Source organism: Medicago sativa, chromosome 5 (genome assembly GCF_051527215.1).
Source record: "Medicago sativa cultivar Bolivia chromosome 5, Bolivia_mono, whole genome shotgun sequence".
In the NCBI taxonomy this organism is placed as follows: domain Eukaryota; kingdom Viridiplantae; phylum Streptophyta; class Magnoliopsida; order Fabales; family Fabaceae; genus Medicago; species Medicago sativa.
Window position 1 is genome coordinate 53590904 of NC_140753.1, and position 17891 is coordinate 53608794.

Here is a 17891-nt window from a genome sequence, read left to right on the forward strand (position 1 = left end):
GAATCATGAGATGATTTTGTTCGGTTAAGCCCATGAACTCGGCTATAGCCCGGAATCCACAATGTCCATCGCCAATAACATCCACCACTTTTTCAATAAATGGAAGCATGAAGCGTGGCATATAATCAATAGGCCTCATAACCGGGATAACCTTAGGCTTTGGATACCGAGAAGGTGGTGGAAGTGGGGAAATTGGTGCTTTACCAAGACGAGCACCTTTTTTCCTTTTATATGATGATGTTGTTGGTGATGGTGACGGTTGACTATCCGGATTTTGGGAATCAACAACCTCCCAAGAAGAAGGGATCCGGCTAGTGGATGTAATTCTTCCTTTAGACCTCGCAATGTCCACTTTTTTCTTGGCTCCCTTGGTTGTTGCTTTTTGTGGTGGTGGAGACATCATGGTGGTTTCAGGAAATGCCAATTGCCGCAAAGCCTCCTTGACTTCAAGCTTCATTTGGAAAGGGAGTTTCTTGAGACGTTCTACAACACCCTTCAACTCATCATCCACCGAAAAACCAAGTTCATTACTTTCTTCTCCCATGCGTAACCTTTGCCAATGGTGGTGTATCTCATCCAATAAAATTGGCTTTTCTTCAAGGAGTTTCGTTGCAATTTCGCATGCACATGGTAAGCCGTAAGATGTCATTTGAACACAACCACAAATTTCCTTGTTCATGCACAACGTTTCCCTACAACGTGACTCTTCCATAGCAATGTTGTCCAAAGCATATCTAGACACATGACCACCTAAGCCGGAGTACAAAGTGACATCTTTGAATCTATGTTCCAACACGGTAACGCTCTGACCAAAGGCTGTTTGTATCGCAGTGTGTTGAAGCAACAACATGTTATGTATTTTCTCCCAACAAGTACCCAAATCACCCACACTATTGTCTAAATATTTCTTCACCAAAGCATGAGCCGATTCTACCCTATTGGTGGATCTACAACCAAGATGCAACACACGGTCTGTCCATACCCTCACTATTTTCTCCTTCACTTCATTCAAGGTGGTCATGGCATAGGCTAGGAAAGGTGGGAAATCACTACAAGCATCTTGGAACTCCACTAATGCATTTGCATATAACTCTTGAGTGGACGATTCAACCATATCTTTCCATGCCCTCATGATCTTCTTGACAACATCGCGATTACTCACCTCTTTCCCATCCTTTTTTCCCATAGGATATTTACAATCTAAGACGCACCTTTGTTTAACATTTGCTTGCACATGAAAGTAACAATTCATACCATAACTTTCCGGGAAAACAATTCCAACCGCTTTCATCAAAGACCCATCTCTGTCGGTAACAATCACCTTAGGCATATTCATCTTTGAAGTAAGAAGTTTACGCAACATTTTTAAAACCCAAACAAAGTTTTCCTCTTTCTCATGCATCAAGAATCCAAACCCAACCGAATATGTCAAATCGGTCGAAGTTACCCCAACTACCTCAAACATTGGCATCTTATACAAGTTGGTTTTGTAGGTGGAGTCCATAACCAAAACCGTTGGAAAATTGTTAAACAACTTAACGGATGTTGGATGAGCCCAAAAGATATCTTCGATTGTATTACTTTCACCATGTGTTCTTGAGTAATAAGTATAGTTGTGCTCCTCCAACTTCGAGATTAGATATTGCAACGGCTTCTTGTCACCTCTATTTGCCTTCCATATTTTTTTACGTTCATTGTACACTTGCTTCACATTTGTCATGCAATGTGGTCTTTTGTTCTTCAAGTGTATCAAAATATTTCTTGGAAGCATCTTGCTCTTGGTCAAGTCATGTACAATCTTCTTGTCATCCTCCTTTAATCTACCGGCAAGAATGTGTCCTTCTAAAGCCGGCTCCATCGCATGGTTGTGAACTCCATTAAGAATGTTCAATCCCCATTCCTTTGTTTGCGTACTTTGATATCCACTAATCATGAACAAGCACCCGCATTTTCTTGAGTCCGTTGTCGCATGCTTTGGTTTTTTTTAGGCACTTTGTGAGCTCCACTCCTTTCACACACTAGGCGCAATATTGGATGGATCAAGCTTGAACTTTGTGTAACAATTGTAAATCCCGCCTTATTTGCTTGACACCGTACCCACCCAAGCAATTCTTCTCTATCTTGAAACTTAATGTCGTCAGAAAAAAACCTAGCCGTGTCCACTTCGCGGGCTTGAAGTGGGACGACACCGGGGCTAACATATTTAGAAGCTTGTTCAATGTTTGGTTTGACTTCAACCTTAGGCGGCTTGACATCTCCGGAAATTTGGACAAAATTACGTTTTGTCTCTCCCGAAACATCTTCCGCGTTCTCGGTCATTACTATAATTAAACAACACATAAATATGAATTAACAACTAACTAATGCATAAACATCAATGCCATAATGAACTAAAACAAAAAAAAAAACAAAAAAAAAATCAAAGAAAAAAAAATTTGAAAAAATGGCAGTAGCTGCCATTTTTTCGCTCCAAAATTTTTGCCTATGTAATCCTCGGTACTTAACTACCGAGGTTTTCCTCGGTACTAAACTACCGAGGTTTTCCTCGGCAGTAAGCTACCGAGATTCCCCATAACAGGGTTCTACGTAACTGACGTAGAAACCCATTGCATAATAAAAAAATAAACCGATTAAAATGCTCAATACCTGTTTTTTTACGTCAAAAGTGTGTTGATACATCCTATGCTTGATGCTTGAATCATTTTTGAGCAAGATTTCATTAAAAAAAATGTTGGATTTGGGTGGATTGAATGAAGTTTTATGGAAGATGATGAAAATAGTGTGTAGGGGGAGCAGGTGACTGTTTCATCTGATGAAACAGTTTTCCTCGGCAGTTAACTACCGAGGAATTCCTCGGCAGTTAACTGCAGCCGGATTTCAAATTCCTCGGCAGTTAACTGCCAAGGGGGCAAAAGCGTATTTTACATGTGAGTCACAGCCTTCTCTAATGTGTGAACAACAATTTTCAAATGACAAATCTAAAAAATTAGAGTAGAATGAACAATGAATGCAGTGAAAAGGATGGAATTGGGAAAAACATGCGATTCCTCGGATACGTGTTCTTCAAGATGAAATTGTTTTTTATTAATTTAATAATGTAATGACAAATCTACCCTTCCATTTACAACATGTTTGAGGAGTTATAAATATGTTTTTTGATAAATAACTAGTGGGTGTAGCTTGCTAACTTGCACCTTAGTGTATTTAGGTGGGTGCAAGTTAGCAGCCCCCTATATATATATATATAAGAAACTACCCTTTTCAACATACTTTTGGGTTGAAATTTTCTTTATAAAAATATCTTTAATTTTAAATACAAGTAACACATGTAACAAATAGATAAGAATAAATTTAAATATTATAACAAATGTAACAAACACAATATGAATACATGTATATATGTTTTTTTTTCCTTTATCATTTAAAAAATATAACAAACTAGATGAATATATTTATACTTATTTTTTCATTATCCTAATTATACCATTAAACAACTTTTTCTATAATAAAGATTGTTATTTCATTAAAAAAAGCAACAAACATTTATATTTTTACTTTTAATCAAAACTAAAATTTCGTAAAAAAAATACCGTTCATAATTTTCAAACGTTACCACAATAAAAAGAGCAGAAATACGGGTACGAAGTGCCCGTTTTTCGCTAGAATATATAATATAATTGTATAGAAGATTTTAACAAGGGTTACATCTTATTTTTTCTCTATAAATATTCAAATTTTTCTTTTGAGCTCCCCTGAATTTTGAAAGTCCTGAAAAAGTTGTTAATCACAACCTCTGCTCATTGCCTTTAATATTTTTTTTAATCATTTATGTAAGAGTGTTTAAAATATTATAATAATTTTTTTAAAAAAATAGATTTTTTTAAAAAAATATAATTCAAATACAAATTTTTAAATGTAAAAAAGGTAATATTAATTTTTAATTTATTATTTTTAATTCCATTTTTACAATAAAAATTCTATAATGTATTAAAAATAATTATGATAAAAATTTAAATAATACACATGAATTTACTGGAAAACAAACACAAAAAAGGTGATTGAAACTTTTAAAAGGATTAAAAGTCAATTTTTTTTAGAAGGATTGAAAAGAAAAGTTGAAATATTTTTTTGACCAAAGAAGAGTTTTTTGTAGGAACCAAAGAAGAGTTAGAATATTGATAAATGATAATTAGGGCTGGACAAAAAACATGAAAACCGGCCCAAACTGCCCGAACCGTTAAGCCCGAACCGATTCGGTCGGGTCACATGGTTAAACCGGTTGAAGCGGTTTTAAAGATATGGGTTTGGCTGGTTAGTATTGGTCGATTTCGGGTGGGCATATCCAGCCCATCGAAAACCATAGCTAACCGAGGAGAAAATTGCTTTTCTGACATATAATACTTCCTATTGACACATGGAAATGACCAAATTACCCCCAGCAGTTGTTAACCGCCGCTGGAAAAAACGTCGGTAGTTAACTACCTTTGAGTGCCATCGGTTGTTAACTACCGCCGAAGCTGAATGTAGCAGTTGTTAACTGCCGCTACGTGCTTAACATTTTCCAGAAGCTCTTTTCCATCTTCCTTATTTTGTGTCTTTCCTAACCAATTTTAACTTTCATTTTCATCTAAATTTTTTATCAAATAACCAATTGAAAATTCTTTTAAAATTTTCATCTAATAATACCTAAATATATTCATCCAATATTTAACAGGAACATGGTAAAATTAAAACGCAAGAAATAATATAAAACGAACGTACGTATATGTCATAGAAATAGGAAAATGTATGGAACATGTCATAATAATACATCATGATCATCATACTCAAAAAATACATAAAAAAATCCTAATATTAATCAGCCCTGACTACCCTGCCTCTGCTGCCCCCTGCGCCGCCTGGAAATCTGATAAGTAAGGACAGACTCAGTAGCACTAACTATCTGCATGACCTCCTGGACAACCTCCTCTTTGGTCATCTCGCCATGCCTGGCCACAATATCTCGAGCTATGTGCGCCACATCTCGGACGGTCGTCAGTGTGTCAGACATCTCTCTGGCATGCTCCTCCTCAATCAGCTGCTCCACGTTCGCCGACCTGGGAGGGGATCCCTCATCAGGTGGGAGAATGCGAGGGTGAGAGACTTTGGCATACCAAGCCATGTAGCCAGGAACATGCTGCCATGGTGTCTCACACTCATCTACCCAAGCAGGTACAAGCCATGGCTGAGCGTCCATCAACACAGTGGTCAGCATCTGTGTAGGCACCGGAGGGACAACTGAAGGATGTCTGGGAACATCCTGGACAAAGGAGAGCTGCCTCTTCACCCGCTCAGGCAAATGACGGTACACCCTCTCCTTCCCGCACATGAGCCATCCCGAGTAAGTGCACAAGATACTAAATGGGTGCACGTCTCTGTGATCACCATAGGTAGAAAACATGACGTCATCCACCTCCATGCGATCCAGGCGTGATCGGTAATGGTGCACACTCTTATGACCTTTGCTAGCGAGCCATCTCCCAGCACATGGTGTCTGTGGGTCCCACTCCGGGTTACGCTTCCTTGGGTAAGGACCTGACAAATGCTCCAAAATCCATCCCTGCAACAAAATAAATAATACACAAAAATAATTATTCGAGTTAAATATTCAATAAATCTAAAACATTATAAAATAGTCTAACATGATAATAAAATTTATAAAATAAATTCATAAAGAAATTAAGATAAATATTACCATCAAAAGAGTCGCAGAGCCAGCCATCGTTCTGTTATTCAAGATAAAAGAATCATCCAGATAATCGTAGAGGTAGGCTAAGGTCATCCCTCCCCATGACCACTTCCCAATCGCCCCCAAGTCCGCCATGCAATCCAGATATATCAAGTTGATGTGTCTGTTCGTTTTGTTAGTGAACAACGCACTACCGACGAGATATAGAAGGAAACTCCTCACACAGCACGCCCTCCTCCTGGCTCTCTCCTGCATCTCCTCCCTCGACTGTGGATGCTCAAGTCATCTAGCCTCAGCCAGGTGCTCCTCATAAACCCGCTTCAGTGCAGGATAACTGATATGACCAGGAGATTCATCCCTAACCTGAGCTCTGGCATCAGCATCTGACATGCCCAACAACCTGGTCATCATATAAATAGATCGGTCCCGATCCATCGACTCATCGTGCTCCAACTTAAATAGGAATGTGCAGAAGATTATGCACATCGTCCAGAGTGATCGTCATCTCCCCCACAGGTAGATGAAAACTACTCGTCTCCGTGTGTGACCTCTCGCATAGAGCACGTATCATCGCATGTGTCACAGTCGAATACCCAACGTGTATCAAATCATGGAGGCCAGACCCCTCCACAGGCTCCCAAAACCACCTCAAAGCCGCCTCCGGCTTATCAAGCTCCTTCAACCTTTTCCCTACGTTTACGCACTTATAACCCGCATCATGCCACATCTGAAATTCAAATTAAATAAGACATTGTCACTATTTTAAATAACTAAAACACTTACGCTACATTATTTTAAATAACTAAAACACTTACGCTACGTTATTTTAAATAAATAAAACAATTATGCTACGTTATATTAATTAATTAAATCACTTACGCTACGTTATTTTAATTAATTAAACAACTTACGCTACCTAATTTTAATTAATTAAACCACTTACGCTACGTTACATTAATTAACTAAAACACTTACGCTACGTTATTTTAAATAACTAAAACACTTACGCTACGTTATTTTAAATAAATAAAACATTTACGCTACGTTATATTAATTAATTAAATCACTTACGCTACGTTATTTTAATTAATTAAACAACTTACGCTACCTAATTTTAATAATTAAACCACTTACGCTACGTTATATTAATTAATTAAATCACTTACGCTACATTATTTTAATTAATTAAACAACTTACGCTACCTAATTTTAATTAATTAAATCACTTACGCTACGTTATTTTAATTAATTAAACAACTTACGCTACGTTATTGTAATTAATTAAACCACTTACGCTACTAATATAATTAATTAAAAAATTTAAAGAATTTTAAACAATTTAAACACTTACATTATTATGGTTCACCCAAAGAGGGTTCGCCACGTGTCTCGCGTAGTCGGACAACAATGACGTGATCTGAGGTCCTCCAGGTAAGGGAGCCTCTCCAGCAGGATAGGGCGGTATCCGCGGAACACGACTACCTCGTCGTGGCTGAGGCTCACCCTCGGGAATAACATTCTGTGCCTCCATATAATCTGCCACAACATCCTCTGGCACCCCCTCCTCCTGCGGCGGCGGCTGAAAATACATCCTCTCCTCCTCCATCCAATCATAGCCAACAAAACCATCATCCGCATACCCAGCATAATCATGCGCTGGTGTCGGATCAACGACCTGGGAGGAGTCATCCACATGTGCCGGTGAGCCCTCTCTATGTATCATCGGGTCCTTGCGCCTCCGAGTCTTAGGGACATACGGGTCTTCAGCCATCTTTTCTCTCCGAGCACTAGCGGTACTCGCCTCTTTACCTCTCAACATCCAATCCTCTCTAATAACCCGCTGCTGCTCATCCGTATCCCTAGCCATATCTGTACAAAACAAATTTTAAAAAACATAAATAAGTTGACAATGTATTTAAGAATACAATGTATCTAAGCATTTACTTAAGGCATGGAACATAGGCGAACATAGGCATGCATACAATGTATTTAAAACTTTTAAGGCATTGAACATAGCAAGTAACATGTAACATATCAAAAATGAAACTTAGGCATTCATAAAATTTAATATAACACATTCATCAAACTTTATATAACATACCACATTATGTCATGCTTCAAACTTGCCAAAAAATTTAAAAATCCAAGCTTATAATAATTATAACATATATACTTTATAAAATTGAACATACTTGAAAACAAATTACACAAAAAAAGCAATATTTCCTCACTTATGCATTTTAACAAACACCTTATGTGCATTCTAAATTAGGAGCACAATTAGTGTTATTTGAACATCTAAACAACTACATTGTACCTAAACCTACTCTAAACAACAATTCCAGCATAAACAATACATTAAAACATCTAAATCATAGTTAATTTTCAATTTTCTAACCTAACCTAAAACTACCTAAAACTAACATTTTGCTCAAAATTATGAAAACTAACACCCTAAACAAACTACATTGCATGTAAATAGGAAAGAATGAACTTACTTGTGAATTAATTGATGAAATTTGGCTCGAATTCGTGAAGTACAAGTTTGGAGGAATTTGGAAGAGTTGAATGTGTTTGGTTTCTGAAAAATGAAGAAATGAGGGTTCCGGTGTTGTTTAATCGCAGAACTCAGTGGCAGTTAACAGCCGCTGGAAGCCAGCGGTAGTTAACTACCGGCGTGTTTCCCAGCGGTAGTTAACTACCGCCAGGGGCATTAATGTCATTTCCATGTGTCAATTGGAAGTATTCTTTGTCAAAAAAACAATTTTCAACCGAGGATACTGCTACCCATTGGCCCAATATGAAAATAAGCCCATTTTCAAGACAAGTCCAGCATATATAAGCATAAGCTATGAAGCTTGGATACGAGATACGATACGGATACGATACTGCACCGATGCACCGATACGGAAAAATTTCAAAAATCAAGATACGATACAGCTGAGATACGTCAATAAAAAAATTATATAATTAAATGTACAAAATAATTATAACTATTTTTTTAATATGCAAATATATTAACAAACAAAAGAAATCAGTCATAGACTCATAGCACATCAACATAATTATAAATAATATTGACGATTAAGAGAGTGATGATTAGTCAATTACATACACAATATATCCCAAAAAGAGCATCATCAGTGTTATACTATATCCAAAAGGAACATTGTTAGTGCTATATTATATCGATCCAAAAAAGAAGCACTATATCCAAAAAAGAACACATCATTACTCAAGAGTTAAGTTATTTTAGTTAACATTAATAGGAAAATATCAGGGTAGGTATCAGTGCAAGATAATTATCGGATACTCTCCTAATATGTATCGGGAAGTATCGGAAAATTATTTAAAAAAAAAATAAAATTTAATCTTCGGATACTCTCCGTATCGAGAAGTATCAGACAGGTATCGGTGCAGGATACGCAGGGGATACGATACGTCATCCATTTTGAAGTATCAGGGCTTCCGAGAGCATAAGTTAAGAAGAGGGGAAGGAAACCCTAATTCACTCCCATCTTTCTCTCGACGGCGCTGAACACAATCCCCAACACCAGCAAACTTTCTCACTTTCCTATCTCTCTACGACGATCCTTCTTCTTCAGTTCATGGCATCTCATCTTATCTCTGCAACCAAAAGCCCTAAAAAACACAAAGCTTAAATTCAAAAATAGCCATTCCTTTCATTCTTTCTTTCTTATAATTAATATTTGTTTTAGGTACGGAGATCCATAAACTGCGTAGTTGAAGGCTGTTGAAAAGGTTATTCTAAAACTTTTCCTATTGATTTATTTCTATGTTTTTGTTTACTAACACTTTTTTTTTTTATTTTATTATTGTTTGTTTTTCTCTTAGAGTTTGTTTATTAACACTTGTTCTTGTTGTTTCTATGTTATTATTAAGGCACTGCTGATATTTCTATCACCGTTGCTGGAATTCGTTTTTAGAGCTTTAGATAAAGTAATCTATAGCATCTTTTTATGAGGTTTAGATGATATCATCATTTTCTGGAGTGTGTTGATGAAATATAAGTTATAGCTTGTTATGTGTCTTTTTAAGCGTGTTTTTATGATTTGTGAATAAGTATCATTATGTGCTATCTAAATACTATGCTTATATGAATCAATCAGTATGTGATATTTATATGCTTGCGTGGATCATTTTTAACACTTATGCTTAGTTGGAAAAATATACAAGAGATCCAAGCTATACAAATATATAAAACTGATAAATTTGTAAGCTAACATAACATAATTAGCAGCTAAAGCTATACAGAGTTACGGAAATTAATATTCTACTTATATATATTTCAGGTATACTGTGACTATTTTTGAACCTTACTCGAGATAAAATGGAGGATAGAATTAGTCAATTGCCCGACGACATCTTGTCGTATATCTTTACAACTTTATCCATGGAAGATTTGTCGAAAGCCATCTTAGTATCTAGAAGGTGGTGCAAGCTTTCTGCTCTAAGGATAGATCTCTACTTTCATATCTTCAATGTGCTTGGCAGCAGTGAGAAGGAACTACTACCAGCCAGGTATCTCATGAATTTCCCTATCACAAAACTCGGGTTTCTCCCTACTATAAAGAGAGTCATCAATTTAGATGGGAGTGCAAATGAATTCGTAAAACGTGTAGATCAGTTCGTCAAGAATTTTCAGGGCACAATCGTCGATTCTTTCATGGTGAACTTTCATTTGGATTATGAACAAAGCAACACTATTGATCAATGGATACTTTTTGCAATTGCAAGGCGAGTTAGAAGTATCAATCTTCTCTTTCTAGGAAGGACTAATGTACATCACACTACTCGACACAATCGTTATAAATTTGACTTTGCGTTATTTTCGAAGACTAATGCTTCATCTCTAAACCATCTTCGGCTTGAAAATTGTCTTGTTTGCCATCCCTTTAATTGCGACTTTATTCCATTCAAAAATTTGAGATCTCTATCGCTTGAAGAAGTAGAATTGGATGAATCTTTCATTGAAAATGTGTTATCTAATTGTCTACAACTTCAAGAACTTTTTTTATTTTTATGTGAGTTCAAATCATCAAAGTTGGAGATAGTAAGTTCATCTTTATGTCATCTCAAGATTATAGGGTGCTATATGGTATCCAATAATAAAAATCGGATGGAAGTAAACTTGATTTTACTGGATTGCCTTAAACTACGTTCATTGGTTTACCGTGGATATATATGGTGTGGATTGGATATCGTGAACATTAATACCCCTATGGTGAAGAGCATCGACTTCTCCATTTCATTCAATGAAGATCTTAATGCATTTGCTCAATGTGCAACTTTTCCTGAACTTGAGATTATGCATGTGGACATATATTCGACGGTTAGTCATAAAGTGCTGGAAGAGTTTTTATTTTATTTTAGAAATGCAATTTATTGTCTTTTGAATTATATTTTGAGTCATACAAGTCTTGTTCAGGTTGCAGCCCCAAAAACAACTCAACCATTCAAACATCTTAGACAGTTGAACCTCATCCTTTCCTTGAGCTGGGAAATCTTAAATGATGTAGGGTATGATCTTTTGTGGATTTTAAACATCCTCCAAGCTTCTCCTATTTTGCAGAAACTTTTAGTCATGGTGAGTGAACAAGGTTAATAATACATATGTTATGCATTTTTTATGGTTATCGTTTGGATTTTTATCAACTCCTTCATAAATAAATTTGCACTTTTGACTTAGTGGGTCATGCAGCTAAAATTACATACATTTAAACATCCATATATTCACAATCAATTTTAGCTTATTGCACTTTGCACTAGAGATCAAAATAGTTTAGGCCAAGCTAAGTTTTATAAGGCCTAATCTTGGCATGGTCAAAAAATTTAGGCATGAGTTTGACCTGTAGCACGTCATAGGCTTATTTTTAGGTTTGACCTTTTTGAAGGTTTGATATGACCTCTTAGCCTATTTAAATACCTATTTCTTATAAACTAGTTTAAATAAGTAACATAACATATATTTAAATAAACTACCAAGTTAGTAAACCAATGAGATTAAACTCTATTTTGAATCTTTGATATTTAACATGACATTTTAGGGAACTCGACTATAGATGATATCATATTTAGTTCTAGTTTATAATAAAACATTTAAATCTCCAAAAAATTAATGCAGGCTAATAAGTTTTAATTATCCTGTCCAAAAAAAAGTTTTAATTACTGAATTTTTTTGCAGATTCATAATTTAATCTGCCTGACTAATTGTCATTTCATTTTGTTTATCTACCAAAAAAATGTTATTCATATTTTATTAAAATAGGCAGTCAAGTAGGCCTAAAATAATTTTTTATGACATGTATAGCCTGACTTTTTTTTAGCCAAGTAGGCTTCTAATAAGAGTAGTCCTAGTTGGGTTTCACGTAGGTTAGGTCGTAGGCTCCTATCAATCGGCTGGACTATTTTCACCTCCATTGGTCATCCACCCATTATCTTTCCAAATCTTACTTTTGAAATGATTCCTACGCGGAGTCGCAACTTGTACTTTGAAGTATTTTATTTTTGTAATTATAATTATATAATTACTAACCTATGTCCGCTCTCTTTATTTTTATTTTTATTGCGTGCCTGCCTGTCTATTCTTTGATGATTGCTTTTCTCACATAAGGAGTTGCTAAAAACATATGAAAATGACGCTTTTAACCCCAACGGCAGTTAACTATTGTCCCATGCATAATTTTCTCTTTTGAAGCCAGCTGTAGTTAACTACCGTTGGAGTTTTTTGGTCATTTCCATGTGTTTTTAAGCAACTTCGTATGTTGGAAAATCAATTTTCCTATTCTTTCTTGTTTTGTTATTGCGCTAAAATGTATGTTTAAGCATATGTTCAATGAGTTACTGTATACATATACATATCAGTTAAAATTCCACATGTTGACATTTCATAAATAAATAACCATGTTATAAAATAGATTGATATATATGTACAACTAATACAATAGCTAATTTGTTTATCCAGAGAAAAGCACTAAATCTAATGGGCTTGCTTAATAGGCCACAAACTACAATATGAAAGTAATTAAAAATACTACTATTTACAGTCTATATTTACAAGACTTCCCCTCAAGCTGACGAATGAATATCGATCATTCCTAACTTGCAAAGGTCATGGTGTGCTTGGGCAAACGACACACCTTGTTGGTTCCACCTGTGAGACTAAAGTCGGGCGAAATCTCCATATACACCTCTAAGGGTCTGTTTGGATTGTCCTATTTTTGAGCTTATGAAAAATAGGTTATACAAATAAATAAACTCTTATGTTAATTCATAAGTTCTCATTAATGAAAATTTGTATCTTCATAAGCTATTTTTTCATAAACTACCTTGACAAGCTTATGAATAATACATAAAAACTTATTTATCTGTGTAAGCTGTTTTGCATAATTTCAAAAATAAGTCAACACAAACAGACCCTAAGTCCCCATGTTCCCATGTTGGAGCGCATATTTAACATCAAACTGTCGCAACTTCCATCAAGAGTAAGCAACAAGAGAAAGTAAGATTGTAACGATCAAGGTGTCATCTGATATGTGTTTTACCCTGTCTAGATAGATTCATCTGCATCCAACTGACTTCTTGTCTCTTTGCCTTAACAATATCCTAAGTACCATTTTTTCCATGTGCTCTCATTTCCTCATCATCCATAGCTTGGACCCAATTTTTATTTTTCAACGCTTGTTCAATAGATGATGGGATTCTCATTGAATCAACAACTGCAATAAACTCTGATACTATGTGGAAAAATGTTTAGAGGATACATATCGAGAAATATGAGAATCACCAATTGAAGAATCATTTTCAGTACTAAACTCTGTTTCAGACACGATTGAATTCATTTCTGGAGTCGGTCGGTGATACATTGGAGTTGGTGCCGAGGGTGTTGATTCTTGCAAACCGAAGACATTGGAGGACTATGAACAATTGTAGACTCAGGTTCAGGTGTTGAACTAGGACTGACTCGAAATAGGCGACAACTCAGGTTCAGGAGTGGGAACATGGATGAATGCTCTAGGGATGCTAGGACCAAGGATCAGAAAATCGGACTCAGACTTGGTTCTGTAGATAGAGAACAAGTGAAGTATGACATATTTTCATGAAATATGACTTTTGAGTCATTTTCGACTGGGAAGATGATTACATCTGTACCCTCTTTTATTTGGTGCATAACCTAGAAAGATACATCTAACTGCATGGGGATCCAATTTGTTGTGATATTGTTTTTGAACATGAACAAAGACAACACAACCAATACACAAGACTCGAGATTATGTAAGATCGGAACAAAGGGAAAACGTGAGAGCATAAATTGAACATGACTAACATTACCTAACACTCGAGATGAGACCCGATTAATAATATAGGCAGCGGTAAGAACTGCCTCACCCCAATAAGAAGTGTTAAACTTTGGAAAATTGAATACTATAATTGAAGATTACCTAAAATGACTATATGTCTCCTTCACGACATGTTAGTCTCGGAAAAAAAAAGAGGACCAATCTGTAAAACAAATTAAATTAAGAAGATTTTTTCTAAAGTGACAAAACAAAGAAGCAAGAAGAATAAAAGCCAAAAAAAATACTTAGAAACAGGAGAATGCTAACAAAGGGTAGGATACCACCATCGCCTTCACTCTCTATCCCATGTTCCGCGTTCCTTTGAGATGATAAAAGGTTTTCTGATGTTGTCCGACAGTTCTATAGCGCTCTTTTGAATAATTGCAACATGTGAATGATAAAAATAAGGTTGTATTTGAATACTTTTTGAAAGTGTTGCATGTTACTTGATGCATGGAAGTTGAGGGTGAAATTGGAATATAAAATAGGCTGCACCAAAAATAGGTTTTGTGTATGTACGTACGTACATACATACGGATGCATGCCTATGTTGCATAGGTACGGGTACGGTACCCGGTATGGTTTTGTTATAGAATATAACGTGAAAGAGTTAAATTCTTTAATTTCCAACAAAAAAATCACATTAGAAGTTTAAAAAGTTGAAATTTTAGAGTTGGTTACAACAACAAAGAATATCAAACGCTCAAATAACATTATATAACGTTATAGAATATAAAATAGGCTGCACCAAAAATAGGTTTTGTGTATGTACGTACGTACATACATACGGATGCATGCCTATGTTGCATAGGTACGGGTACGGTACCCGGTATGGTTTTGTTATAGAATATAACGTGAAAGAGTTAAATTCTTTAATTTCCAACAAAAAAATCACATTAGAAGTTTAAAAAGTTGAAATTTAGAGTTGGTTACAACAACAAAGAATATCAAACGCTCAAATAACATTATATTGTCATATTAATGTATATGAGAAAGCCACAAATTTCACTCATAATACAATGAGTTAAAATGGTGTACCACGAGTATCGTACGCGTACCCGGTATGGGTGTGTACCCGGCACTGGTACTTCACCGTTTTACAAGTACCCATGCTTCAGATATGCATGCATTTATGTATCTACTTTTGTTATTAGTTTATATAATTTTGTATGTTTTGATTTGCATTCATTGGGACATATATGCTAGCTTTTAATCATCCATGTTGTGATTTGAATTTTGTCAGTTTCCATATCCACGGTTCCTTGTAAAGCAAAAAGATATCAGGGATGTTGAAACATTCTCCCACAACGAGGTAAAAATTGTTGAACTGGGAGGTTGCGTTGGCAATTGGTTTGAAATCGAGTTTGTTATGAATGTTTTGAAACATGCCCAAAAACTTGAGCTAATAGTTCTGGGTCCCTATTGGGAAGGAAATGACTCATTGGGATCGAATTCTGATCGTATGTGGTTTAAAAGTGGGCGTGAAAGGATTAACAAAAAGCTTCAAGGCGAATTAGTAGTGGGACGAAAAAAAGTTGTGCTCATATAAGATTATATAATTTTGTTTTTTTCTTGTACTAATTTATAGAATACTTAGCAGCATTTTCATAACTCGTTGGAATAATATGCATCTGACTATCATATTTTTGTGCTCAATTAATCTCTTCGTCCAGATTTTTTATGGCAAAAAGAGTCTTCGTCCATAAAAAATGATGATGCTAGCTGTGTTACTTGAACAAAGGAGTCGGTAACGTTATTATGCTCTACTAGTTTACAAATTAAACAAGAGAAATGATATTTGTACAACCATTTTATAACAACTTTTGTACAACTTTCTCTCTCATACTCACATGATGTACTTATCCTCTCTCTTCCTTTTTCTCTCTCTATTGTTTTTGACCAATGAGAAGCAAGGAAAGTAAGGTTGTCACAAAAGTTGTCATCAAATGGTTGTCAAAATATCATTACTCATTAAACAAATGGTCTAAAAGGAAATGAACAAAATATAGGGGAAACCGTTTCAAAAATAGATAATACTGTATCTATTATTATTTTTTGGTTAATTTTAATACGGTAGCTATTATTATTATTTTATTATGCATTGTCATATCTGGACCAAAAAAATATTATGCATTGTCATATAATACTTAAAGTTTGCGTAAAGGTTTGCATTGTTAACATTATATCTTTGTTTTACTCCCCCATCCATAATTATAAGTCCCCTTTAAAAATAAGTCGTCTTTAAATATAAGTTTTTTTTTTTTTTTAATCATACTTCTAGTTAATATTATTAGTTTGCATTGGAATATGAAAAGTTAGGGTGAATACATATACAAACAAAATACAGTTTAAGAAAATACAAACACAAACTACACTATCAATTTTTCTTAATATTTCTTAATATGTTGAAATTAGTTAAGGAGACTACTTATGACAAGGGACAAGTAGAGTAATTAATTAACGAGAAATGCTAACGAGTGTTTCCAAGGCATTCTTTAAGATCTTTAAATGATAACGGAGTATAGGATTATCTAGGTTTTTTGGTCTCGCTGCTTTCTCCACCATTGTCTTTGATGTTCTTCTTTCGCATCATTTTGCATATCCCTTGGGAAATGTAGAATTGGATGATGCGAGTTTTCATACAGTATTTGCGTAAGCATGCGTCTTGTATAACTGTACTCGTTAGATTTGTTATATACGAGCATTTTCTGGTTTTAAATAATTTTTTTTTGGTACAATGCTGGTTTCAAACCAATAACGAATTAAAATCGCTCTTTAGGCATCTACGACTACTAGTATTTGTTTACGGACACCTCCAACTATTGAAAATGCTTTCAATTAGGGAGGGGTCCAAGAGTACTCTATCACTAGTTAATTAAATAGCGACTGATTTAAATATTTTATACTTTAACGATTGAAAATCGAGTAGTTAAATAAGAAACTTTGGTTACTGATTTATACTATTTTATATTTTAGTGATCGTATTTTTTGTCACTTTTTCTAATACTAAATGTATCAACAACTGATTTTTATACCTTAACGACTGAAAATTTGGTCGCTAAAGAAAAAACTTCTACTATTTTTTGAAAAATTTTGGCGTGGCTATATTACACGTGCTTTATGCTGGATCCGTCTCTGCTTTCAATGGTAGTTAATTATCGTTAGTTTTTGAACGAGTTAAATCCTATTTGCTGAAACAGTAATTAACTACAATTCATACTAAAATGACGAAAATAGTCCACTTTCACCTTATTTGACACCATAGCAGCTCAAACAGTTACATCTAAAAGACTTTTAAATGATATTTTTTTTTAAATATATGTAATCAATGCATTGTAAATTGAAATCTTTATCTTTTTACAAAATAATTTATTTTTTTGAAATTATTAAAGAGTACTCCGGACACTCGTTAACACCCCTATATAAATACATCTATCCAACATGATTTTGTGTTTCCTCTTCCAACTTTCACTCATTTAACTATTGTTCCAACAATATGTTTTTGTATGGATTGAATATTTTTTTTAATGAGTAATTAGTTTTTTCTCATTTATTCGGGTTTAAATCCAGCACGTCAAACTCCTTTTTAGTTTTTATAGTATTGTTTTTTTTAAAGAATATATATGGATTGTATTGTTGTGTGGCAATTTATTGGAAAGTCAATAGTAGAGGCAATATCTATCTAAAATATAAATAAAAGGATTACAGACAATATTATATATCGACAGGGCCTAGGCATCTCAATATGAGTTTAAACATTCATTCAATTCGACGACCCTTTGTTTTGACTACTCTATCGATAG

General features: G+C 34.9%; 2 protein-coding genes across 3 annotated transcripts; one reads left to right on the top strand and one right to left on the bottom strand.

Moving 5' to 3' along the window:
* Nucleotides 1-4858: 4858 nt before the first annotated feature.
* Nucleotides 4859-5863, bottom strand: LOC146923003 (uncharacterized). Its single transcript, XM_085711649.1, has 2 exons — nucleotides 5735-5863; nucleotides 4859-5599 (listed from the first exon to the last, which is right to left on the bottom strand). Exons 1-2 carry the CDS (start codon nucleotides 5861-5863, stop codon nucleotides 4859-4861), a joined length of 870 nt encoding a protein of 289 aa, XP_085567775.1.
* A 3370-nt stretch (nucleotides 5864-9233) lies between these two features.
* Nucleotides 9234-15744, top strand: LOC146923004 (F-box protein At1g80960-like). 2 transcript variants are annotated; one of them, XM_085715743.1, is made up of 4 exons: nucleotides 9234-9490; nucleotides 10042-11081; nucleotides 11178-11336; nucleotides 15332-15744. In XM_085715743.1, the coding sequence occupies exons 2-4, from the start codon at nucleotides 10080-10082 to the stop codon at nucleotides 15635-15637; spliced, it is 1467 nt and encodes a 488-aa protein (XP_085571869.1). In that variant the 5' UTR covers nucleotides 9234-9490; nucleotides 10042-10079; the 3' UTR covers nucleotides 15638-15744. The 2 variants fall into 2 exon arrangements, with proteins under 2 accessions (XP_085571869.1, XP_085571870.1); XM_085715744.1 differs by lacking the exon at nucleotides 15332-15744 and adding an exon at nucleotides 13575-13966.
* Nucleotides 15745-17891: the final 2147 nt, after the last annotated feature.